At 33.5% G+C, this 27,190-nt stretch overlaps 1 protein-coding gene across 1 annotated transcript in view; it reads right to left on the reverse strand.

Annotated features, from left to right (window-relative positions):
• FSTL5 (follistatin like 5) overlaps positions 1–27,190 on the reverse strand; it is a 273,043-nt gene that overhangs the window by 217,155 nt on the left and 28,698 nt on the right. Inside the window, exon 3 of the mRNA XM_053941595.1 lies at positions 12,872–12,905. Within this exon, the coding sequence (XP_053797570.1) occupies positions 12,872–12,905 (34 nt within the window). The remainder of the gene's footprint in view (positions 1–12,871; positions 12,906–27,190) is intronic.

Raw genomic sequence — 27,190 nt, forward strand, 5'->3', positions numbered from 1 at the left:
GCACATAAAAAGACTTTTTTTCTTAATAAGCAAGGAGAAGGGATAATAGGTCACACACCTTGCACATTCAGCAATCAGTATGTCCAGCAAGTGTGTTAGAACACAGACCTATGACAAATGTTAATGCTTTAAAGAGTGTTCATCTAGAATGAGTGCATACAGTCACACAGAGTCACATGACATGCTTTACCAAAAACCTCCCCAAACACACTATAAAAACCCAAATTTAAAAGAAGAAATACCTATAATACTGCATATTTGAGTTTGTAAGTTTTAATCTTCAACTACATTGCACCTCCAAGTTTTGCCTAGTCCAACACTTCAATTTGAAGTGGAAATAAAGAAATGAATGGGAAAAAGTCCAGCATTTCCGGCTACTTCTATTACACTTCCTACATATTACATGATACCTCAAAATGGTTGTTTAAAATATGTATATAAAGGCTATTAAAGGCTCACAAGAAATCCTTCTTTTCCTAGATTCTGATTCCTGTTCTGAGATCCTCTTTCTACACATTTTTATTGTATGTCTGTCCTGACATTTTATCTGTACATCTGTGAACATACAGATATATAAGTTTATTAATATATATTTACACAGGAGTATGTTGATCCACCCTAGAAAGACTATGTTTAGGCAATATAAATACATTCTTTAGCTTTCATCATTCTGTATTACTTCTGCCAATGTATTTCATTTATGATACTCCGAACTCTATGTACTGCTTTTATTCTGAGATGTCAGTTACAATTATACACAGTAATAGGATTTTTCAATGTTTCTGGGGAAAAAAGGTCCAATTATTGTTAATTAAACTAGAGTGCCACCTACATATATGACTCTTTAAGCACAGAAATTATGATTCTGATACCAGAATGTTTTTATTGGGTTTTTTCATCCATTTGTATTGCATTTTTAGTGGGCAATTATCCTTAAGGCTACAAATCACAGCTTTTACATTTTATGAGGAAGAATCAATGTGTGCTTATTAGAAAGTTGGTGGTGCTTATAATACAAATAGGAATTTTGTATGCCTTTCTATTTGCTAAAATTCTCTAATCTTTCCTTCCTTCTGAGAGTCTTCATTTAATCAGCTCTATGCAGGACTCTAAAAAGCTAAGAAAAATGCTTGTTTTAATATTCTTGGATTTATTTATTTCTGAGATAATGAAATGCTTTCTTAAATCTCCATTGAAGTAATGCTACCATGGATTTTTATAGTCTTTCAAAAGAATGAAAACATCAAGATTTGACTGATTATTGCTAGTGGGCCAGCATTCCCAAATGTATATGTGGTTTTTGTGCATAATTTAAATAGAGAGTAATTTGAACCTTATTACTGAGAATTTTTGTTTTGATATCCTGCCAGCATAGCAATCTAAGCCTATGCTTAGGTCGAGACAGGACACCAAATGCAGCTTTTGTTCGCTACAGGCTCAGGCAGCTGGGATGCCCGGCTAGCACTGCCTTTTGGTGAGACCGCAGCTGTCGCATGCACGGACGCTCCAGGGCTAAGGCGTTTGCCTCCCTGCTAGTGCTGAGCGCTCCGGCGTGGGTAACACAGCTTTGGTAGCTTCACACTGAGAGGAAGTGAAGGGACGAGAGAGGCACACTTTGTCTGTGGGCCTGAGACCTTTTACTTCCCACGTGGTCGCAGCGATGGGCAGCACGACCGCTCCCAGCACGGCGCAGGGCAAAATGGCCGATGGACAAAGAAAGCATTGGGTTAAATAGGGGGCGGGCAGACAGGGGCGGAAATCCCCCTCGCCCAATAGGGACAACAGGGGAGTGATGTGGATCACAGCAACCTATGGGAACATAACAGAGGTGGGTACAGGGTTCTGGGACAAATAGGATTGCAATGGTGGGGTAATTGAAACAGAACTTTCAAGAAGAATCAGGGAGTGGCTACAAGATGGACATGTAAAAGCTCCTGTGGCAGACAACTTGGAGCGAACCATTGTGAGGGGAAAATGGGGCTACAGAGAACCAACCTAACTAACATTTATTAAAATCCCTAATTGAACCAACCCAGCATGCAACAACCAAATGCTAGAGAAACAAAAATTTATAGCCTGCGCATCATATGTGCCATTAAATTCTATGTGCTACAAAGTCCAGTGAGCACAAAGAGAAGAAAGAATCCCACTCTATCATGTTGCCATTGAATACAAAGACACTTGCTTGTAGAATGGTATTTAGATGTGTAACCACTCGTGTCAAATCTCTCAGATTATTTATACAACAATCAGCCATTACTTTATCAGCCATGGATTTACCTTTTAACCAACCCCTGTGCAAGAAAATTCTGATAAGTGTAGGGACAAAAATCTACCCCACTGTATTTCTTTCCCAGGCTGGAAACTCTGAGAAACAGCTTTTTGATCAATAACTGTTGCCTAAACAGCCAAAGCCCTCACTTTACGTAGTTATGTAGGGCCACACAGAATTACAGTTTGTTGCTGTCATTGCAATGATACCATACGGACATCCTTTCCATAGATGAGCAAAACAAAATCTGGTAAACCTTACTGTCAACTATTACAATTTTGAAAGACAAACTTTTTCTGACAGTTATCTATACATCACATAAACTTAAAAAGTCTTTAAGAATCAGACAAAATGTACTCTATTATGATTTCAGTTTCATTCAATCTTTATTATTTGCACACGATCACACATACCATTTTCATTATAATAATTTATGCAAAGAGGCAAAAACTGCACATGGAGAAATATCTTCCTGCATGCAAGGAGTATTGCCTCTTGTTTAAAATAATTATAATCTACCTAACTTTTCATTTCAGGAGTTCCATGCTTTTTTCAAGCATTTGTATCAACATGCTTTCAAAGTATCCCATTCTGCTAGGAAAAACAAACTGTGTTCTTGAGTTTTACTTAAAAATACTGTCTGATCACTGGAGTAACCCTTCTCTATACTCGCTTATGATTAAATTAAATTTAATCTAAAACACCAATTCCTTCAGTAGTATATTCAGTTCTATATCTTAGTAACTCTACTGCCAACTTCTTGCCAAATCAGAAGTCTCCTTTTTTTTCTTCCCAGGATGCTGTTATGTATATTTAAAGAAAAGAAAAACAAACAAACAAACCACCACCTTTTTTTAATAATAGCAAATTAATTCTTACATTTCAGCAAACATTTAAAAAGCTACTTTGAAAAATTACCAAAAATTTTATTATTAGGAAGAAAGGGTAGAAAACTGTATTCATTTGCTAAAGATGTACACAATTGGATAATCAAAAAACTTTGCATGCTTTTTGTACTAATCACTTGAAGAGCTACAATATAACCATAATTTTTAATTTCAATCTCTTGAATTAAATTTTAAGCTAGGAGATATCTATTGGTTGTTTAAATAGAATTAAAATATTTTATTTAAATAGCTAAGTTCCTTCTTGTTCTAATTCCGTCATGTAGGAATATACATGAGTAGGTTTATTTAAATATTTGATGTATTTTAGTTTACAGCTCATTCATCTAAGGAATGAGCTTTTCAGGTCTTGGGAGCCACTTTAAATTTAAGGATGAAAAAAGACATTTATAAAAAAAAGTCAAAAAGTCACACACACACACATATATAGATATAGATAGATATATATATTTTAATTAAGAAGCAGAAAGACATTTGAGTGACTGTGTCCTGGGGTGGCAGGACAACAGAACATACACACATCATATAGCCAACCCAGGACAGACTGCAATCTCTGGTTTGGATCCCTTCAGGTTAAGGTATAATAATTACCCACATTTAAACTGCTAGTTAGAATGGATGCATTCATTCCTTGTAAAGTTTCCTTAGACTCTTAAGCATAATCTAAACAGACAGCTGGGTCCACCCTTTATGATAATGTGCCACGTAGCTTTATTAATCTGACCTTTGGAAACAAATGAGAAATTTTATACTGCCCCACCATAATTGTTAGTGACAGGCATTTTAGCAGTCTGTAATTTGCACTTCACTGTAACACCTACTTTCAGTTATGATGCAAACATTAACAGGATCTGACACCATCAATCATGTCCTGGTGTCTAAGGCAAGTGACAAAAGAGCGTGCTTGGAGTAAAGTAGAACACGACCTTAATGAAAATGAAACATATCAACCCTTGCTATTCAAAGGCAAAAAATGAATACTGTAATTGTTTCAACCAGCATCTGAATGATACACAGTGCTGCAATAATTGGGAGTGAGATTTGAGGTGGAAATTGTGTCCAACAGACTCATTTTTCAAGTTTATCTAAGTTCTGATTGTCCGTTAAGTTGCTTGCAAGACTTATTTGATAGGAGAAAATATGTTTTTAATGTATAATCAATAGTGTTCTGAAGAACATCATATGAATGTAAAAATTAATTCTGTTTAAGATGGCATGAGTATGGAAATTTCTTCTATGTAACACAAAAGTGTCAGGTTTTTTCTACATAAATGTTCTTAAAAGTTTATGGCCTATAAACAGTACAGAAAACCTATATGTAAGTTATGTTGACAGCTATCAATGTTACAAATATGCAATAAAAACCAGTGGCCTCATACATGAATGAACACCTATTTACAGGTGCTTATTAAAAAAAATATATAAATTAAATAGAATTTATTTCTGAAATACCAGTATTTATTCAAATCTTTTGCTTCTGAATGTTATGGATTCCTCCTCCACTTCATTTTTTCTTTCATGACAACCCTTTTTGCAACTTTAAATAATTCTGTATGGATTGAGCTACTAATTGAACTACTGCCTACATTGGATTTTAAGTTCATATCTAAAAAAATTATTATAGAGCATGTAAAGATCTCTGTGGTTTTTAAAAATTATCTCTATGTATATCTTTTTCAGTGATATAAATACCATAGCCTCCTTTCTGTTCAGTAACATAGTATCACAGCGGACTGTTTTATATAAACATGGAGATAATACTGAGATTTACTGATAAAGCAAGGGTTATGCTATAGGCAAATAAAACACAGTAATAGAAGTTGATTTCTTCCAATATAAATTATAATATGCATTTTTTAGCTATTACATTGTATACTTTTTATTTACAAATAAAACACAAGTTTTTCATTTAATAGCATTAGGATAGTTTCTGACATGCACTTTGCTTTTTGAAAATCTATTCTAAAAGGAACTTCAAGTTATTCAGATAGGAAGATTATTTTGCTTCAATGGTCTGTTACACAAAATGTGAGCTGCACTTCCTATCATTCTCATTTGTTTATATTTTTGGTCATAATAATTGCCTGCTACATCACAAGTAGTGTGAAATAGCCTGCACCACCTACCTGACTATTACATGCCAAACTTAACTAAGATATCTGTGGTGCTGATACAAAGCATATTTTGCTCTTCATTCTGAGAATGAAGGTTCTGCAAAGGCATAGGGTAGACATAAAAGGTAGATAGTATTTTAAACCAGCTAAGCTTCACAGGAAATGACCCATTTTACATTTAGATTTCCATTGTTAGCATAATCAAAGGAATATTCACTACATGTGAGAAACATGGCATGCACAGCTTACAGACACTGCACTCATGTATATATATCTGTATTAAAGGATCCAAGAATACTTTTTCTGTGCATTTAGTGCAAACCTGCAGTGCTCAAGAGCTAATTCAAATTACCTCATATAGCCATCTGTGGTTCATGTACCTCTTTTAAGATGAAAGAGGTAAACGAAAGCCATTATTGAAAACACACATTGTCTTAAGCACAAAGAAGAATCTTAATATATAATACTACAAAGCTTTTACCATTAATTTTTAACTTTAAAACCTCAACATTATTAATAATAAAATAATGGACTAACTTAAAGTCAAGTCACATTAATTAGCTCTTCTCAGCCTACTTCTGAAACAAGGAATTACCCGAAACATTTTCACTGTAACATTCAAGGCAAACAGCAGCTACTTTTATATGGAATCTTTAAAAAAAATAAAACTGTATTGCTATTCAAAGCTTTTCGTGGGTCACACAACATTAAAATTCAGGCTACCAATACATTTAAATTTAAATAACCAAAATTGCTACATACATTCATCCTCTGAGTGACTTCTCCAAAGATAGTAAAGTCTTAATAGGAATGAATGTGTATTCCAGTCAGTACTCAACACTCCCCTCCCCTGCCAGTGCTGAATCTCTTCTCCACTGCATCTGTTCAAGTTAAGCGTTTGTGCACTACAGAGAGAAACTTCATGAATACCACTGAACTTATTCTCTCTTGTCAAGCTCACAATGTCTGCTTTGGAGTAGATTTAATAATTTAACAGAATGCAACTTAAATTTTAGGAAGACATGGATGACTTTTTTTAAAAAAACAAAACAAGGATACCAATCTCTTATGTTAGCTCTACAATGCTACTACATACAGAAATAACCATTGTATCTCTTGTTGGAATAGATATATCATATTGGAGAAGAGTTCTTGCCTGGAATTTTGACACAGACCATATTTTTCCCTTCCAAATTTCTGAATGTCATGAATATTACATATGAGAAGAAAACCAAACTCAGATGTACATTTTCCTGCTGTAAAGAAAAGCCAAAGAAAGAAAATCTTTTTATGTATAATTCCTGAAGCTGCTAACAAGTCAGGCACGAAGAATTTCATCCTTTTATGAATGCAATAGACACAGCTGTAGAATAATTTTGCTTCCATATTTTCTCCACTATCATTATATATACATTATTACATAACACATATAGGATCATTTTAATATAAATTATCATATAATACATATTATAATTATGCATAATAAGTATCAGTAATTATCTCTGTAGTCATTATCAGAATATATGTGCATCCCCCCTTAGAGTTTTAAAAAGTGGCAGAAATAATGGATATGCATTTAAGAAAAATTAAAGGTGCATCTGATTACTCCAACTGATTTTTTTGAATATACACTGACTGCTGTGAATTTTTGTATATTTTAACAAAATTTTTTAGTCTCATAGCAAAAATGAACTTGGAAACTTTGCACCCATCAGTATAAAGTTGGAAATAAACTCCTCTGTGAAAATGCAGACAAAATTTGTAACAAAACACTCAAGAAATTCCATGTGATACTGTTCCTCCCCTGACACTAACATAATAAAACTGCAGGCAATTTTTCACTAGTATGGAATGTAGGTCTAGAATTTATCTTAAGGTAAATGCTACAATTCTGTAAAATATATGCATTATGTTTTATTCACTTGTTATTACTTTAGCCTTTTTAATTATTTCCTTCACTATGATAAAGTGTGTTTACCTCAAGATAACAATTGGTGAGGCCATATTTGTGTAGTTTACACTGTTTATATTGATGGCATTACAGTGGTAGCAGGTCTCACTAGGTTACTATACAAATACTCTGCTGCATTGACAGATACAAAACTGGATTTCAGCATTGTCAAATAATACTTTGTTTAAAAGAAATAAGATAACATTTTCATAAATCTGTATATACAGTAGAGACCTTGCTCTTAGTGTATATTTTCTATGCCAGGTAATCACATTGTTATCAAAGATATTACCTAGAACTGATATCTGACACTGATTCACACACTTTACTTTCTCAAAATGAGCTTCAAGTCTGCTGAAAAATAAATTCTAAGATTAACTGTTATACTAAAATGATTTTCACACATGAAGAAATTTGTTTCTTTTAAATGCATTTCATAATCTGACTCTGAATTGATTCAGACTATAGCATTATAATTTCCATAAGCGTTAATAATGATAAAGCCATTCCAATATAATAATAAAGATCACTCCAAAATATTAAGTTAATAACACTGTGTCTGTAGGTCTTCAGTAAGAAAAGGAAAAGATAATTATTCAGGTGTTAAACAGAACTCCATTTCTTATGAAAATTCTTAAGTAACAAAAAGATTTGAGTTTCAGTTGACCAGGCCTTGGAGGGGAACAGAATAGGATAATGAGGATAGGATTTCACATACCTCATTCAAAAATCCTCATACTAACTCTTCAAAGTTTATTCACTCAGGTAAATTGGAACATAAAGACAAAGAAAAGAACTTCAGAAATAACACTGTAGGTCAGATTGGACAAACATTTACCAACATTTTGCTGCTACATATATTTTCTAAAATACTACATTTTTTTCTGAAATGTACTGATCTGGTAGAGAAGCTACCAGAGCATAACAAACTAAAACATTCGTCAGTTCAGTCCAGGAGGATTGCAGTTCAGATTCTAACCGCATAAAATTAATAGAGGTCTGTTGAAAAACGAATTAAGAATAATTTGCTTGAGTAGACAAACTGAACCACTGGATACATTACAGAATGCAATGAACTGTACTTTTTGCCACAGTTAATGGTTTTAACATGACAAAGGATGCTGGTATCATGTATTCTGCATCAGAACATGCATAGCTTTGTCCATTACCAAAAGTAATAACAGCCAGACATATTGCAGAATGGATCTAACAGTTTTTTCACCCTCTGGCATTTGAGAGTATCTCCAGACACAATTTCACTTTTACAAATTATTATTCAAATAAGGCCTTACTGATTTTGTCCCTTAAATTCTCTAAATTTTGGAATTTCTTAAGCTTTTTTGCATTTCTTGTTGTCTTACATTCATCAGTGCATAGAAAAAGATTACACCAATCTGGGATTTCAGAAAAGACCAGGAATGCTGTGAAGGTATGCTAACTATTTAGAGGAAAAAGCAAGTAAGATATGCAGGTGATGCCTATATGACTTTCTCTCTAATTTTGGTAGCTAAAGATTATAAAAGGAACAGATGTTTGTTAATGATATCAGAGAATTCTGGCAATATGTTCATAAACATAGATAATTATGGTTTTGAAACTAATCTGTGAGTCAGTAATGGTTTTACATTCAGATTATTAAGGTAAGCATAAAGCAAGAAGCATTGAGTACAATTAGAAACTCGGGTTGTAATTAAAATTATGTCAGTGAAAATTCTCTTAATGGTTTAATTTTGAGTGTTAGTGATGTTCAAAGCTAAGATCAATAGTAGCTAGCAAACATTTTAAAAGCATCCTATACAGCTGGTATACTACACCAATACAGGTGCTCTTAACTAAAGTAAAAAATTCTTCAAATTAATATCATTAAAATTATTTGCATGCACATTTTGAAAATGTTATGAAAAATGCATATTTTCCAAATCTTAAGTGGAGCACGTTTTCTATCTTTCAAAAAGGTGTTCTTTAAGTTTCTAAAACTATTAGGCAAAGTTACACTATTGTATCATTGCTCAATATCAACACAACAACCACCTTACTCTCAGCTTAAATTCAGACATTTTTCTGATTTTGCTGGTGGTTTTTCAGAAAGATATTATACATTGTTTCTCTATACTGAAATATTTTTTTTTAATTCTCAAAAAAAAAAAAAATTGTACTGTAATTCAAACTATGACTAAGCTTAGGGACTGATCTGGAATGCTATCAGTTAACTGAAATACTTTTGTGGCTCATCATTCCCTGTGTGCCAGTGTTTTTTCTGTGGAAAGGAATTGAGATGTCTTTCAGGTTTGGCAAATAGTTGTCGGAAAGTATTTCTACTTTAAAGTTTAGAATGTTATTTATTAAAAGCATATTAGTATCTCCAAAGTGAAGCATAAGCTGGGAAGACAATTCTTCACATTGCTTAAATGTAACACAATTTCTGATGCTTCCAAATCATCACGAAAAATATCTATTTTATCTTCCACTATAGGTTTGGATATAAAACATTCTTTTGTCTGAAGGAGTTAACACTGGAAAAGAAAGGTCAGGAAAGTCAAATGGGACTTCAAGCCAGCAATTAAAAGTTAGCAAGGTTTAGTTGGTAATTGCCTTGTTATTTCTTTCATATTATAGAAGTGTTATAAAACTATTTCATTTGTATTTTACCCTGGTGACAATCATTTTGAAATACAAAAAATTCTCAGAAGCATCAGGAAGTTTGCCAACATACATTAAAACTGTCAAATGTTAACATAGTGTTTTCCATAAAATCAGTGTTGCTTTTCTCAAACAGTATACAACAAGATCTGTTACCTGTTAAGTAAAACAAGAAAAAGAATATTGCATATCAGAAAGAGATGGGACTAGTGTCAGAACAGGGTGTGTTTGAGTATTGGCTTCTATTCTAGTGTGATTGACTTAGAGGCTGAAAACGGAAGTAACAGATGGGAAAAACAAGCAGGTCAGAAATGTATCAGGAGGTAAAAAATCCACTACAGAACAACAAAAAGACATACTTACTAAAATAAAAATAGGAATCAGATGTATTTTATAGCATTTTTTTTATAAATTAGGTAAAATGAAAAATTAATAGCTATTTATTATGTAATAGAAGATACAGAATGCTCCTTTATACTAATATATTGATCCTGCTGAAGTCAAAAAGCATTTGACTTGAATTCTGCTGCAATATCCTCCCCTCTTAAAAGTACAATCTAATGAAATTATTAATAAAAATTAGTTACTGAACTACTGACTTCAACTAAAGTTATAAGAAACAACAGAGACACCAGCATTTCACTTGGTAAGGATGAACTGTAATTCCCCTCTGAATTAAAAGGACAACATTGCTTCTGAAAGCATCAGAACTGTTAAGAAACCACAGAAAACTATTTGTCCTTTTACCATATGTAGTGGCTGAAACATGTAGAGTGTAAGGAATATTGTTAGAAACCCACCCCAAGAACTTGAGGAAAATTTACATATTTTTACCTATCTTATCAGAAGAACATATGCAGAGCACAAAACATTTAGATATTGCATGTGAACTGCAGTTACTCATTGACAAGACAAAAATGTTTATGCTGAAACATTAATTTAGTCTTCTTTCATCTGAACCAACCACTATTTTAAGTAGAAAGAGTTTTAAGATTTTATATGCTGTAAGTGAAATAAAAATATCTTTCTGAAACTTTCCAATTACATGGATAAAGAACACATGAAAACAAATAAATTTAAAGAATATGAAAAGAGAACACCCCAAAAAAAAACCCAGTAATAAACTCATCTCAAAATAGCATTATGCAATAAAGTATATCTGTAGATACATATATGTTTCAAAGACCACTCTGTGCATAATTAGTCTTCCAAACCACTGAAATCTAAGTTGAATTGTCACTTTAGGCAGAGACAAACATATCTTGCAGGAAGTTTAGTAGGTTAAATTTTTCCTCAAGTGGTGTTACAGATACAATCACAACAGATTTTGTGAGCTCAGCATCAATATCACTTCCTAGCTGGAGAAAATGGTTATCTCCCTTCAAGTAGAGTTTAATGGCTTCCTTGGGTTAAAGGTGCTCCTTGGGTTGAAGGTTGAATTTGTTCCTTGGGTTGAAGGTGAACACTTTACAATCCTTTAAGAATTGTTTCCATGGTTAGTTCACTAAATTAACAGCTGATTAATAAAATGGGCACGCCCATCCGGCTCATTACTTTGTTCCTACTTTTAATTGTTGCTCACATACATACCATGATTACCACCTGGCAACAGCATGGGGTGGGGTGTGTGAGAAAGACCGTCAAACGTCATATATAACTGACAAAAATCATAAGATTCCACAAAGAATGGCCCATTTCAGAATCCTTCAGCATTCACAAATAATTTATTCCTGTAATCTAATCTGAGTTGTCACAGTCTTTTTATAATTTGTATCAAATCATAAGACAGGAAAGCATTTTGAACAATACATCATGGATACACTCACTACATCTAGATAAGATTCACCTTTATATTGTATTACCTCTGAAAAGAAAGTTATAAATCACAAATGAGTTGAAAATAAAGGGAAATTTTTGGTTCAATTTTTCCTATGCACACTCTTCAAATGAAGGACCATAGGTCCTTCAGATGATATAAATTATCACATCATCATAAACAATGTAATTGTCCTGACACAACTCCAATCAACCATCAGCTTTAGCTTGCCTTTAGATGCTTGTGTTTATCCTCCATGTGAGAGAAAGCAAGAAAATTGAGATGAATGAGTACTGTGATACATAAATAATTGAATTAAGAACAGCTAACTCAGGTGATATGATTACACATTTCTTCCTACGGTAATAAAAAAGATATAAGTGGGTTTGTCACTTAATTTCCTCCTCTCTTTGCAACATTTAACTGGCACTCTTTCTCCTATCCTCCCTTTTCTTTCTCTTTTGAAATATCTCATATTCTATCTCTATAAAAAACTAAAATATCAAGAGAACAAGCTTTGCAACCATTGGCAATTTTGCTTTTCATTGCTTTCTTAGCAATTTTTAATGAAGAGGTTTCGAAAATCTGTCTCTTAACAGATTTTATTTTAGGAAAAAAAAAGGTGTGAAATCCACATTTGAGTTTTGGAAGTCTTCATATTCTTGATAAAAGGCTGTTTCTTTAACCTGGATATTCTATTTCACATTGTGCTTAGCCACAGAGTAAGGTGCAGTGAAAATGTAAACTGTATGCAAAAAACACCCACAACAGTTGTTTTGCAAGGCAACCTATTAAGGAGATGATTAATTTGTGCACAAATTGGAATCACACCCAGTTTCAGATTTACTGAATGGAAAGGAAGAAGCTAAATTGATGGTAGTGATGTTTTATGGAAGGATAATAACCAGCCATAGTCAAGGACACGAACTTAGTGAGAAACCATGCAGCCCATCCCATCCAGAATGCAGCAGTGTTGTTCATCTCAGGGTTCCAAAAATAATAGCTAATACACTTACTTTCTAAATTTCAACCCCTTTCCTAAATATATATTTGTCATTTCAAATACTAAAATACTCAGCAAACAATCCATCTGGATGTTTTTTTACCAAAAGTGAATGCTACATTGGTGATAATTATAAGAATGTCCATAATTTGAAAATAATTGGCACTTACCTTTATTTCTTGAGATTTCATGATTCTTTTCCTGCTGCAATTAAGAGCAGAAAAATGTATTAACTGCAGAATTAGCTATCACAAAAATCATAAAATCATAGACATACATGATCTAAGTTAGACAGTGTAGTTGCTCCTCCATCCTGCTCCAAAGTAAAATAATCTACACTTTGCCTGATGCCTAAAGAGTCCTATATAACCCATTTTTCAACTCCCTTAGCATTTTTCACTTTTTTTTTCCTCCCAAAATGACTGGGATTAAGTGCTGGAACACATTACCCAATGGGGCCATGCAGTCTCTGTCACTTGACCTCTGTCTTGGGAGATGCTCATAATTGAACTGCACAAGTCCCAGTAAAACTTGGACTTGTCCCATGATGTCATTTTGAAGCATGAAAATTTAATCAAGGCAGTAATCTATCCCCACAATTTCAAACTTTGATTTTACACAATATTTGCTCAAAAATATGCTCTTTATTTTGGGTATTGAAATTCTTGAAATATTTGCTGTTATATAAATTTATGGCAGCAAAAATAGCATGAGGAATAGGCTAAATGCAAAACACTTTAAATTTTTTTTCATTACAAGATAGCTTTTCTAATTTTAACAAAAAAGGAAATTACATATCTTTTTTCTTTTGCTATAATTTTAATGGGCATTTTTAAGCATTTTAGCTTTTGATAATAAATAGAGTGTACTGATTACCCTTCAGTACTAATTGCACTGTTTTACTTTACCTATATACACCAAGGATTTGTTTTTACTGTGCTCATAACAGGTTCATTTAGTCTTAAAAGCATTCAGACTGTACATAGAAATCTATAGAAAGAAGTTAATACTTCTACACCAATACATATGTCCTTTAACAGTACATCTGTTAATATTTTCTAACTCACAGGGACATGGAAATATTTAGTTACTGTTAACTTAAGCACAAGGCTATCTTATCTTCAATCAAGTAAAACATAATTTTCCAACATTTTCAATTTTGTGAAAAAATAAATAATATGGCTAGTGATGCAATATTTTTGTTGTTCCCTGTAACCTAATTTTAAAAATCTAAATCAATGACTCTTTTCTTGTTTCTTTTCAAACAAATAAGCATATCAAAACTTGCATGTATCTGGAAAATATGTTTTCAAATTTCTCCATGACTAGAATAGAAACATGAGCAAGATATTATGAAAAAAAAAAAAGAAAAAATTCAGTATCAGTAAAATGTGATGTACTAGATACATTTTTAGTATTTGCTAAACACAATAAATGGTATTTCCTGAAATACTGGATATGATGTGCTGAATTTACCAGAATCAATTTTTGTGTCATTCTGATTTTCATGCTATACTAAATTTAAAGCAATAGTTTTAGTATTACTGAATTTCTTTCACGTTTCATTTTACACTACAGTCAGTATTTGGTTTAGAGGATCTGTCTAGTACTTTCTTCTAGTCTTCTAAAGGAAAACTTGCATGTAGTTTTTATTTTATATATCTTTAGAAGTCATGCAGTGAAACTTAGCCTTTAATAGGACAGTGTAAACTCAGAGGAATCTTGTTCGTGATAAGAAGTCTGTGCTTATTAAAAAATCAACCAACCACTAAGATTTAGAGTCAAGATGTAGCCAAGTTGTGTTAGCATTTCAGATAGTGCAATTTTGTGGGCTCCACAGACACTGTTCGGTTCCACAAAACTCACTAGTCTTTTCTCCCTTCTTTAGTTTGAAATCAAAAGAATGAAGTTGGTTTTTTTTTTGCCAACAAAACTGCAATAGATTCTAAGGACTTAATCCAATAACTGATTACTAGATCAGAGTAGCCTTGCAGGAAAGTAACATTAAAAGTCAAATATTGCTAGCGAAGGAGAAGAGAAACACAAATTAGGATGAGAATTACTTTTTAGGAAGAAAAGCATTCAATAAACTTGGCAAAGTTTAGAGTAGAAACAAAAGGATTTAGATGAAATTTTAAAATTAAAAAAAAATATATTGCCAGTTTTTTAAAATGAAATTTGTTAAGATTTCAAGGAAAGGAGGCATTAACTGAAAATATATTTTTCAGACCTTTTTTTTCTAATATCTTTATTTTCTTTAATTTCAGCTGAAGATTTTGAAGCCTATTTTTATGGACTTTCTCAAAATACTCAAATTTTAAGTTTAAGCTGCCATTCAAACTAGAAAGAAAACACTTTCTTAGCAGAACATAGACCAGACTCGGTATGATATCCCTTGGGCCAAGGTGCTTGGTAGCAGAAAAGAGCACCCACATAAAAAGAAAAGTCTCTATGCCTCAAGTTCTTTCAAAACTAACCAGTGATTAACTAGGTGTAACATCTCCGAAATCAGAAAATAGTTTTCTGCCTAGAGAAATCTTGCTAGATAAGACTTTTTAACAGAAAACACAGAGTTAAAAAATGCACATAAGTTTATACTGAGGATGAATTAAGTACAGGTTCCTCCTTAATTCTGAAAGATAAATTATGTGAAATATTTTCTGTAGAAAATCAGTAAGAACTAATGAATTATGCTAGCAATCCAACATTAAAAGGACCTGTAACTTACAAAAATTAATTTCAGATGCTCAGGGAAATAGGAACTACTCATCCTCATGGGAAACACACAAATAAATAAACAAATTTTTTAGGGTCCTAGAATGTGAGAGAGGTAAATGAACTATTGAAACTTTCAGTATCATTCATAATGAATAAATTGTTCACAATGACATTTATTTCCACCTGCTAGGATGTTAATGCTTGTTGGCCTGAAAACAACAAAATTCTACCCACATACTATTAGAAAATATGCAAATGTGCAAGCATCACAGTATTAAGTAAAACATACTTCTGTATAAATACTTGTGTGGAGGACTTTATAAACCCACTATTACACATATTTCTGTTATTTTTCTCCTGTATTGCATTATGATATATAAACAAATTATTTTTACCCAACATGTTAACAATCAAAAACTATATATAAATAAATTTAAAAATAAATTTTATATATACACACACACACACATATATATATTTTTTTTTTCATTCATGTAATCATTCTGGATCTATATGTCTAGAATGATTACATGAACTACAATACTATATTGTAGTTCATTGTATATTGTACATGAAATACAGTACTATTGATATGAGCCATCTGTAAACAGAACTAACCATTTTGCATTCTAGGATATTTTTATCAGCTTCAATATAGCAAAATACTTTTGAATTTAACACTCTCCAAACAAATTAATCAGATAGGTTGAATGGCACTTTATGGCTTTGTGTTGCGCTACAGTGTATCAGCCTGATGAAATGTATCAATGCGGAACATATGAGAACTGTAAAGAAACCTTTCCTGTGTGCCCAAAAGGCTGAATTTAAAGCAAACTTTTCATGGAGACAATGTCAGATTTTCTGTTATGTTTGTGAACTGAAAAAGATCGCAGATGGTTGACCATAAAAATTACTATTGTTACAAATCATAAGTTATAAACTATTTCCAATATAAATCAAATGAGTCTCTGCAAAGAAACTTATTAAAATATACACAAATGTTTTTCCAAGATATAAAAGCTCCTTTTTTAGTGCTATTCTTCTTTTTTGTCTTATTACACAAACACTATCAACATCTCTTAAAACATTTTGATATCATCATTATTCAGAAATGTCACATTTGCTAAATAAGGGTGGGATAGTGCCAAGTCTTATTTAGAAGAGCTTCACATTAGCAATAAGGGGTGTAGAGAAGGATCATCAAAGGGCCTCTTAATTTACCAAGAAGGTACAAAGCTATTTATATGAAAGACCAGAGGTGATCTGTAAAGGTAGATGACATTCTAGGACTAAGCAAATACACCAACCACTTAAGAAAAAGTAAAGCTCATTTATTAGCCTCATTTAAATATATATCATGTGAATTTTGTTTGTTTTTTTTTTTTTTCCTTTTTGAAAGAAAATTACTGCTTATAAACCTTGGATGTTGCACACAGAAGCATTCTGACTGCCACTTAATTCTATGTTTTTTAAAAGACAAAATACATAACTGTATTTCATACAGAACCCCACTTATGTCTCTTGCTGAATAATCTGCTGAGGATCTGGGTATGTGTCTGCCAGAGTGGGCTACTGATAAAGAAGAGGAGCCGTATTTTGCCTTTGGAAAACTCAGACAAAGACTGCTTTGCTATGCTGGTTCTATTTAAATAGTAGCTGCTGAATTCATCAAATCCTAAAATAAACAAAGTACTAATTAGTGTAAAGCATATGGTAGATTGTCCTTGACATGTGACAAACATTTAAATAATTTAATAAACATACACCATTAATTACAGAAGCTGATGAAAAAGGAAGTGTAAAGTTACTTGCTTTTCTAACATTTCATAATGAGAAGTTGCCATTAGACAAAGAATAAAATACAGTTAAAAAGCAGAAAATCAGTTTTGTGTTCATTTATGGCTAATTCTGCAGTAGGGGTACTATATAGATAATAGTAGTAGTAGTAGTAATAATAATAATAATAGAATCTTTGTTATTAAAGAAAATATTTCATTAAGAGAGGTACCAGACTAGTTATTACTGTTAAAACATGTACAAGCTATAGTAGCTGAATTAACAATATATTCACTTAAATTAATACAATAACTTTAATGACAAGAATTCTGAATTACAAATGTACAGAAACCTTTTATTCATGGGTGAAATAGCAGCATGGTCACAGCCAGGGAGTACAAGCACACATAGTCCACAAAGCAATCTGGTAAACTATTCTCAGACCCAATTTGATCAATGACATTAGGCTGAACATTTGTGTTTCAAAGAAGTTTTCTAGAATCAGACTTCAGCAGACTCTTAGCAACAGCAGTACAATTGTAATTTAAACTAAAAATGCATGCAAAGCAGAAGCAATGACATTTACATTTGTAAAGCTGTTCTGTTAAGCAGCAGTAAGCAAGGCCTTGCTTACTATGGTAAGGAAGAAAGAATGTGCAAAAAGTGAACCATTTTCCTCTTGCTCTTGTCAGAATGCTATTTACTGCAGAAAGCTTTTTAGTTTAATGCTTGCAGCAGGATTATTGAACTGGTATTCTGCATATACAGCCCAGTCTTCTTAGAGATTGCCACCATTTATAGCAGCAAATTCTGAGAAAATAATATGCCACAGGTCATTCTTGTATTGATTAAGGCATCACATGAATATAAGATTGTGTGAAGGAAACAAGATGTGAAGCAAGGTTGCTAGGCAAAAATAAGGTAATATATAAAGCTGTTAAGTGCTCAGAATTAATGGTGTTCCCAGGAATATTACCAAATATTACAGTGTTAAGAGTAAGCCTTAAAGGCCTGTGGAGAAACCATGATGAAATCTTGAATTCATGAATCTATATGAAAGAATGCAACAATATCTGGGGAGCCTCGATACAAGAGTGAAATGATTGTCATTAAAACCAAAACCAAACCAAGAAAAGCCCAGCCACAGAGATGGGAAGGGTAAACTGTGAAATACACTGATTTGGTTCTTGGTTTGGTGATTTAGGTCCCTGAGGAACATAAAGAACAATCATGGTAGACCCAGGAAGGTGAGTTTGAAGTAGTTGTTCCTCTCTGCATGCAGATTACAATCACTTAAAAGCAAAGAGGAAGCAGAGAAGAAATAAAGGTCTGAAAAAGTTCAGCATCATCTTGTCTGTGTCTACATACTCTGAAGGAAAACTATCTCTAGACCAGGCTTCAACAGTGTGTGTGATTTCTATGGATGGAAAGCGGTCAGAAGAAGTTCTACAAAAAGATCCACAGGTTTTTCTCTGCAGGCCTGTCTGAAATAAATGTAAATAACCTCGATGGTTGCAAGGGCATATATTATTCTTAAAGGCAGCCTTGGATAATGCAAAACAGAACAAAGCCTTTGCCCTCGAGGTGAAACAGTTGTGGGCTAAATTTACTGTCTAAATCCCAGTGTTTCTTCAGTACCAACTGAACTGAAGCAGCTTCCTGCTAATGACACAGTAACACTGTTTATATCAAATGTATACATCGCGTATTGCATTCTATGAAATAACATTTCTTTTTTAAAATAGGCAGAGTCAGTCAGATTAGTACATTTTCAAAGAAACAATTCCTTCTGGTAGGAATGTTCACAATCCATATAGACACATTTCCAAAACAACGCTAGTGTAAAAAGACCTGCCTGTAGCAGGCTGCAGGTAGCTCCCAAGACAAATAAGCACCCTATAGGACCTATAAGCCCTGATTACTCTTGCAGTTGAAAGGCAGCTGAGTAGTAGTTTAGGGTTTTAATTTCAAGGATTCTTATTTCACTAAATCGTTGGGGTTTAGTAGTACTGTAAATTTTTTTGTTGTTTGTTTACAGTGTAATACCTTGTCCATGAGGAATCTGAATGGTCCTACAAGCCAAATGAAAGGCCAAATATATATTCCTTCATTTTATTGAAGCAGAGAAAGGCCTGTTTTCCAAATCTTGTCATTTTTCCACAATGAAAAAAAAAATCTAATAAAATCTACATGCTGACTTTAAGGATTAATTCTTCCATTGGCTGTTACCCTTCTATCAATACACCTTATTATCATCAATTGTCCTAGAACTGGTCACAGTTCTGAGCTGAACTCAGGAAAAAAATCCCAATAGAACATGCACAGAAGGTTACTCTGTATAGATTTCTTAGGCAGCTCACACTTACAGAAATACAGTATTAACTATAGTTTCTTTAATATGATATCTTCATACTTTGTTCTTTGATGACAGACCAAATACATTTAAAATTTAGAAGCAGTTTCACAGCACATGATAGAAAAACATTCTACTGATTTTATACTGCTGTGCAGCATTGCTGTTTTTACAATGCTTTAAGCATTTAGATGCCTAATACATGGTTTAAGCAGCAGCAGAAGTGTATACTTTTGCATTAAAACATGTACTACTATGAACAAAACCACTTATATACTGAAGATTTTTCAAGCCAACTTATGTAGCTAAATCCAGGCTACAGCTCTCCTTAGTTAAGTTGGAGGAGCTACATAAATAAAGAATTTACAGAAGTAATTACTGCTATTTGTGCATATTTTGTATTAAACTTTATATGCTCAGACACTCAGTGTAGTATTACTTCCCCATGCATAGACAGCATAAGATGTAGTTTCTTCAAGCCTACCAAGAAAGAAATGCAATAACACAGGACAGTCTGTGAGGTGCTGCAGAGGAATATACTTATCTGATATAGCTCAGAATCATATTTAGTGTATATATATATTTATTTTGCAATTATCTGAGAACACTCTAGATTTGAATAGGCAAAGAAGGGGGAAAGAAATCTCCAAGAAGCAACACTTTAGTGTAGTAAATTATCCCTGGAAATTCTAGGATACAGTATTTAATGGGCATTCTATTACCTTCCCCTTTACATGAGTTCCTAAAGCTCCAGGTACCCTCACAATTACTCAACAGTAGTATATTTTCTGACAATATAATGCTACTTAAAGAAAAAATAAATAAAAAAAGCAAGCTACTACAGATGGATCCTAACCACAGAATTCCCAATGACATTAATGGAAGCAATTTGCCTAAAAATCTCCATTCGTTTTTCTTTCTAAATTTCAGAGGTGGTTTTAAGTGTAATTTTCTAAAACCACATAATATATTTTGCTTTTTATTATTCAGACTGTCTGAGGCTCATTCAGATCTTATTTTTCCTCTTCACAAGTTTTTGTACAGATAGAAGAAAATCTACAGGAAGAATGACAATTAGGGAGTATAGACATGAGAGCATAAACATCAATTACCTTCTTACAAAACAGGAATTCAAGTAATATTTAGTCTGCATTAAGACATAATTATGGGTAAAATTGTAGTCTATCTACCAGTATTGATTAAAACCAGTATGCTGAGACATTTCTAGGTTACAAACAGGTTGTTTCAACCATTCATCTTATAAGGGCAGATAAGGTAGTGTAGCAAAGCAAAAGAGAAGTTCATGATTTGAATATTAATCAATCGCAACTGCCGTTTTGTAAAGTGTTCAACTCTGTGTTTGAGGAATACATTCATTTAAACCAGAGTTTTGACGAAAGATTATATCATATTACCTACCGCGTGACATTTAGGAAACTAGAAAGTAAAGTTAGGATCATATTTTCTTCTACTGAATCTTAGAAAACTCAAGATTAACTCAGAACTTGATTGGTGAATTTCAACTTATTTTTCAAAATGAATTATGAAGTGCAGCTATATACTCTGCAGATATACTAACAATTGGTTACAGCTTTTCTACTGTGCAGTAGGCAATGTACTGTAAAGCTTTTAGTTATTTTCTCTTGGCATTCTTGTTGGAAACAATTAGCTTCAAAGAATAGGCTGCAGAGAGCTGAAATAACAATCTAGTGAATAGCTGAAATTCTAATCTAATTGATGATATTTTATTTTTAATTAAAGTTCCTTCGTATATATAAAAGACATCTATTTTCTTCCCTGTCTTAGACTGATACAAGTAAACAAAAATAAAATAGACTTTGTTACGAATAATAAATTTCAAATAATGTTCTGAAAATATTTCTTTGTACCAAACCAATGAGTTTGAATTTATTCCACCTAATGATGGAGTAGGTCCCAGGAAGCAATCACAGGCAAAACAAGACAGATATATCCAAATGCTAATAATAAACCACAAAAAGAAATTTTTGAAAATATGAAGGTATAGAAAATATTTGAAGATTCAGTGATTTCTTTGAAAGGCATGCTTTACTCATGCCTCACTTAGAGTAGGAATGAAGGAACAATGAGATAAACAGGTGAGCTTTATATGGAAAGTCAGACTGACCAATGCAATGGTTTCTCAGACCTTTATAAAAATACCACTAACTATCTGTTGCAGTGGGATTAGTCCTTTACAATTTTGGGGATCAGCTTATTCGCTTATTATCAGAAATACAGTAGTTACTATTAATTTCAGAATTGTAGCATCAAATTATATAATACTAAATAATGACACGTATACCAACAAGTTGAATGCATTCTATGAAGATATTAAAGCTTTATTACTTGCATTGATGTATGACAATAATCCTCAGGTAATAGCAATAGAAAGTAATGGCATTTTCATGAAACATTAGTGAAATAAAAATTCCACTGATGCCTCAAGAGAGTGATAGGCTTTACTTGTCCCTAGAAAATAGACTTGAATTATAGGCTGCTTATTCCAGGTTACATAACCAGAGTTATAAGCAGTACATGAAACAAATTACTAATAATTTTTGTTTGGTTTGTTTTCATAGGAAGAAGGGGCACAGAAGAAGCTTGTTAGAGTTTTTTACTTCAAATACTATTTTGTTAGAATGCATTGAGCAGGGGAATTCAATTCCATAAAGTTGTTTGATAGAACTGACAATGAACACTAAGCTATTAATATTACGCAATGTTATAGAAATATTTATTGCTATTAAACTCAGTTCACGTAAATGTACTGTTCATACACTGCATTGTTTATACACTGTTCATTTATATAAATTGCCTAAATGCAGTTGAGCACAGTTAACAAAGTACATTAAATAAAAACTATAGAAAAAGCTAAAAAAGATGTGTCAAGTGAAACAAAAAATCTCTTACTCATCTCTTGTATTTCATGAGACCTCACCTCAAGTACTGTGTTCAGCTCTGGGACCCTCAGCACATGTACACGGACCTGCTGGAGTGAGTTCAAGGGAGAGCCACAAAGATGCTCGGAGGACTGAAGCACCTGTCCTATGAAGACAGGCTGAGAGACTTGAGGCTCCTCAGCCCACAGAAGAGAAGGCAGGGGGGTTGCAACTAGCTGATCTTTAAGATACATTCAAGGCAAAACCATTCTATGATTCTGTGAGCAGTTTTAATGAGTCAAATATCAACATTTTTGTATTAGTAAATTTGGGAGAGCTTTGTTTTGAATGTTATGTTTTAGGCATTAAGCTTCTATGTTCTTAACACTATGGTTATTTAACTGTAGCTGTATCAATGCATAACAATAAGAAAAAATATGTAATTAGGCATCTTTTCATTAGGCTGTTGTTAAGCCCTCCATTTTCTTTGTGTCAGACCTAAGCACTGATACCAAAACCTTTAATGTTTTCCATGGGTATCCTATCCTTTAGCCTCATTTTTTGAAAGGAGACTGGGGCTTTTTGTTGTTGTTACTAATGCTGCAGTTTGGGTTTTCTTCATAATGGAAAAAAATCTGAAAGACATCATATTCCCTTAGCTCATGGTTGAAGGGATTTGAATATTCTGATAGATGTAGTGTTCTTGTCTGGTATGATTTACCATGGAATCAGTTATCAAGAAACAAATACAATACCCTGAGCTGGACTATTTATATGATCCCACCAGCAATTACAAAAGAGAAAAAATAACATGTCATAACAACTACTGTGATCTAACAGTCATCTTATCCAGAACCGAAGGCATTTTAAGGTAAGCATAGCCTACTTCAGTAAGTTCACGAGGTAAGAGGACTATCTTACTGCGATTTGTTTTCAATTTTATAAACAATGGAGATGAAGTCACACAGTTTTCCAGTTACAAAAGTCTCAAAAGGAAAGGCTGCTGAAGAGAGCAAAATCAAATACACCTAAACCTAATACACATAAACACAGATCAATGCTTCTTACCATGCCTCCTTGAAAAGATTTCAAATGAAAAAATTTAAACCAATCAGAATAAGAAATGCTAAGAAATTGCTTAGCTATTGTTATGGCAAATATTTGTACTGCAAGATTACAAAAGCCATGGTTCACAGGAACAGATGGGTTGTTTAACCTGACATCTTGGTAACATAAAATCAGAACAGTGGCTACTGTAAAAGAGAAGAAGGAAAAGGTATAGTACTATTTAATTAAATATGATTTTATCTAAAAATACCAATTTGTGCTCCCACTGCTTATCACATGCTTAGTGAAATTATCACAGTTCAAAATGACAACTGAAAACCTACTTAGAAAAAAGTAAGCAATGAAGAAGAATGAGTTAAAAATAGTGATATATTTTTCCAGTCCTAAAAGGAGACAATTTATATTTATTTATTATTTATTCTGAACTTGTTTTTCTACCACACAAAGTATAGGAACAAAAATATTAAGGATTTTTTAAAATATGGATATTGAAAAGAAACATGGGTGTAAAACTTAGTATTTAGCCAATTTAATTGGGGCCAATTTAAAAGAAGTCTAATAGTGCACAAATATTGTGATTTGATTTTATGCTAAAGCCCAATGAAAGAAAGAGTTTTGTTTCTTTCTTTTATTGCTGTATACCACTGTTACATTTCCTCATTTCGGAATACATCACAGTAGTGGGCTGACTGGATGGCAGCACCCACCAAAGCTGCTCTATCACTCCCCTCCACAAGTGGACAGCAGGGAGAAAATGTAATGAAAGGTTCATGAGTTAGGGACTGGGAGAGATCACTCACCAAATACTGACACAGGCAAAACATTAGAGAAATGTTTTAGACTTTAGAATTAGAGATATTAATTGAATTTATTGCTAACAAAATCAGAGATAACAAGAAGTAAAATAAGACCTTAAAAACACCTTCCTCCCACTCCTCCCTCCTTCCTGAGTTCTACCTGTTCTGCCCCAGCAGCACAGGGAGGTGGGGAGTGAGGGATTTGGTCAGTTCATCACACATAGTTCCTGCCATTGCTCAGGGATAGAAGCCCTTTCCCTGTTCCAGCATGGGATCCCTCCCCTGGGAGACAGTCCTTCATGAAGTTCTCCAACCTGAATCCATTCCTTCTGCAACAGTTCTCCACATAATGCTGCTGTTGTAACACGAGTCACTCTTTCACAGGGTGCAATCCTTCAGGCATAGCCTGACCCAACATGGGCTCTCCATGGGGTCACAAGTCCTACCAGGAAACCTGCTCCAGCATGGGCTCTCCTCTCTCCATGGGTCTGCAGGTCCCTGCCAGCCTCCTTTCAGCCATCCACCAGCTTTTGTGTGGGTCTCCTTCATGGGCTGCAGGTGCATCTCTGTATCCCCATGGTCCTCCAGGGGGGACACAGCTGCTTCACCATGGTTTTCACCACAGACTGCAAGGAAAATCTCTGCTGAGGCACCTGGAACACCTCCTCCCTCTCTTTCTGCACAGACATCGATGTCTGCAGAGCTGTTCCTCTCACTTATTTTCATTCTGCTCTTGGCTTAGTGCAGTTATATCTGCACAATAACTTTTCTTCCTTCTTAAATATCTTATCACAGGGGTTAGCACCATTTCTGATTGTCTCAGCTTTGGTCAGCAGTGAGTCCATCCTGGAACCAGCTGACATTGGCTGTGTTGGACATGAAGGAAGCCTCTGGCAGCTTCTCACAAAAACCAATCCTGCAGCTCCCCTGCTACAAAAACCACGTCATGCTAACCCAACATAAAAGCTAATGCTTAAACTACGAAATTATTTTAATTTAAAAACAGAATTTAAATAGATAACTACAATAAGAGGTGAAAAATAAACCACAAACTAAATTGACCATTATTTAGTTAAAAAAAAAGAATAATCTGGGCTACAGCCCAGTTTTGTCTACATACCAACGAAACTGCTACACACCATATTTATTACTTAATATAATTTTATATTGACTTTTGCATACTATTTTTCACATTATAAGCACTGTCTATGCTACGGGATAGGATATAATTTTCATTTTAACAAACCAAGATAATAAAAATTAATATATACAGTAAAAGACTACATCTTCTAGGCAATAAATAGAGGTATTAAATCCATGGGGAAAATGACTGGGGAAAAGAATAAAATAAAGCATTTGTCCAATAGAAAAAAAAATAAAGAGATGGAATTAAATTATAGAGTAGTCTTGAGAACCTCAAGAAAAAGAGGCAACAAGGAAGTTGTGAAAAAGAGCCAGATTTCATAAACACACACTCCAAGTATTTGGTGTCTTTCGTGATCTTAGAAATACAAACTGCACAAATTTAAACAGGAACAAGTCACCTCAAGTAATATATTACAAAAAAAATCTCTCCTGACTTTGTTTTGCTATTACTGCAATTGCAATTTGTGATTGCAATTTGCCATCATAATAGAATATGAAAAAACATGCTAATCAAGAATCTGAAATGATAGCTGATACAGATTGTGTTTGTATTGAATCCCAAATACCAGAAAGGTAAAAAAAAACGTTTCTAATCTATACAGAGGGTAACTGGAAATCCTCCTCCTAGGATTCAATGTGAGAAGGCCAAGCTGACTACTGGAGAAGATAACTACATTGCCTCTATATACCACCATGTTATATTTTATTCTTTGTTGCCAACCTGGCATATGACATTAAAAAAAAAAACAACATTGTTAATCAAAAGTTAGATAATACATGTGAATCTCATCACCCCTCAAAATATTTGGTTGACATTAATCTTTTCCATAGTGGTGATGTTCAGTAACAAGAACAAAAAAGACAGGTAAAGCAAAGGTTCAGCCCAGAAGTTAAGATGCACCTTTGCTCCCTGACTGGCCCTCTTGATTTGACTACAAATTTATAGATAGTCATTGCTAACAAGTATCAGCAGGCATCTTGAAAGGAGGAATCAGCCTTGCCTTAATTCCAGATTTTGACACTCCACACCCCTCAGTGACTGACTAGTTGGAAGAAGGATTATAGAAGAAACTTTACAGGTAAATTTTAGAAGCAACTTTCCTAAGACTTAAAAAATGCTTTGAGCAGGTAGTGAGCGATAGCAAAAATAAAATGTTTAATTGATATTAGCTTATTAATGCACAGTGATTGTAATGGGGTTAAAAATTACCCATGTCTTTTTAATGCCCACAGGAAAAATCTGATTAGATTGTAGAATTCCCTCCCTTTCCATAGAAAAGGAAAATAAAATAAAAATTAAACCAAACCACAACAAAAACAACAACAACAACAAAAGACTTCTGGACTACATTTAAAAGTGATTAATGGGGGAAAAAAACCTGAGTCTTGCTACTTCTTATCCTGGAATTTGCATAGGACATAGAAACTGTGCTCACAGAACCTCTGAAGGAAGAAAATTTTCATGTTACTTTAGAGCTGAGAACAGCACTGACATGACAGGAAAAGCTCTGTTCTTAGTCCTCCGGATTCACTGCTCATCTTCAATAGATTTTTTTTTTCCCCTTCTCTCTGTAGGACAGAGGATTTTAGAGGATCAAATTTTATGACTTCTCAGATCCTGCAAGTAAACAGATTTTCCAGATAGACGCTGTGAGCTATAAATCTCAGGTTGTTTGGAGACCAAACAACACAGGGAAAGCACAGGCTATTTCTGAATCCCAGAATACTACT

Source organism: Vidua chalybeata, chromosome 4 (assembly GCF_026979565.1).
Source record: "Vidua chalybeata isolate OUT-0048 chromosome 4, bVidCha1 merged haplotype, whole genome shotgun sequence".
Classification (NCBI taxonomy): domain Eukaryota; kingdom Metazoa; phylum Chordata; class Aves; order Passeriformes; family Viduidae; genus Vidua; species Vidua chalybeata.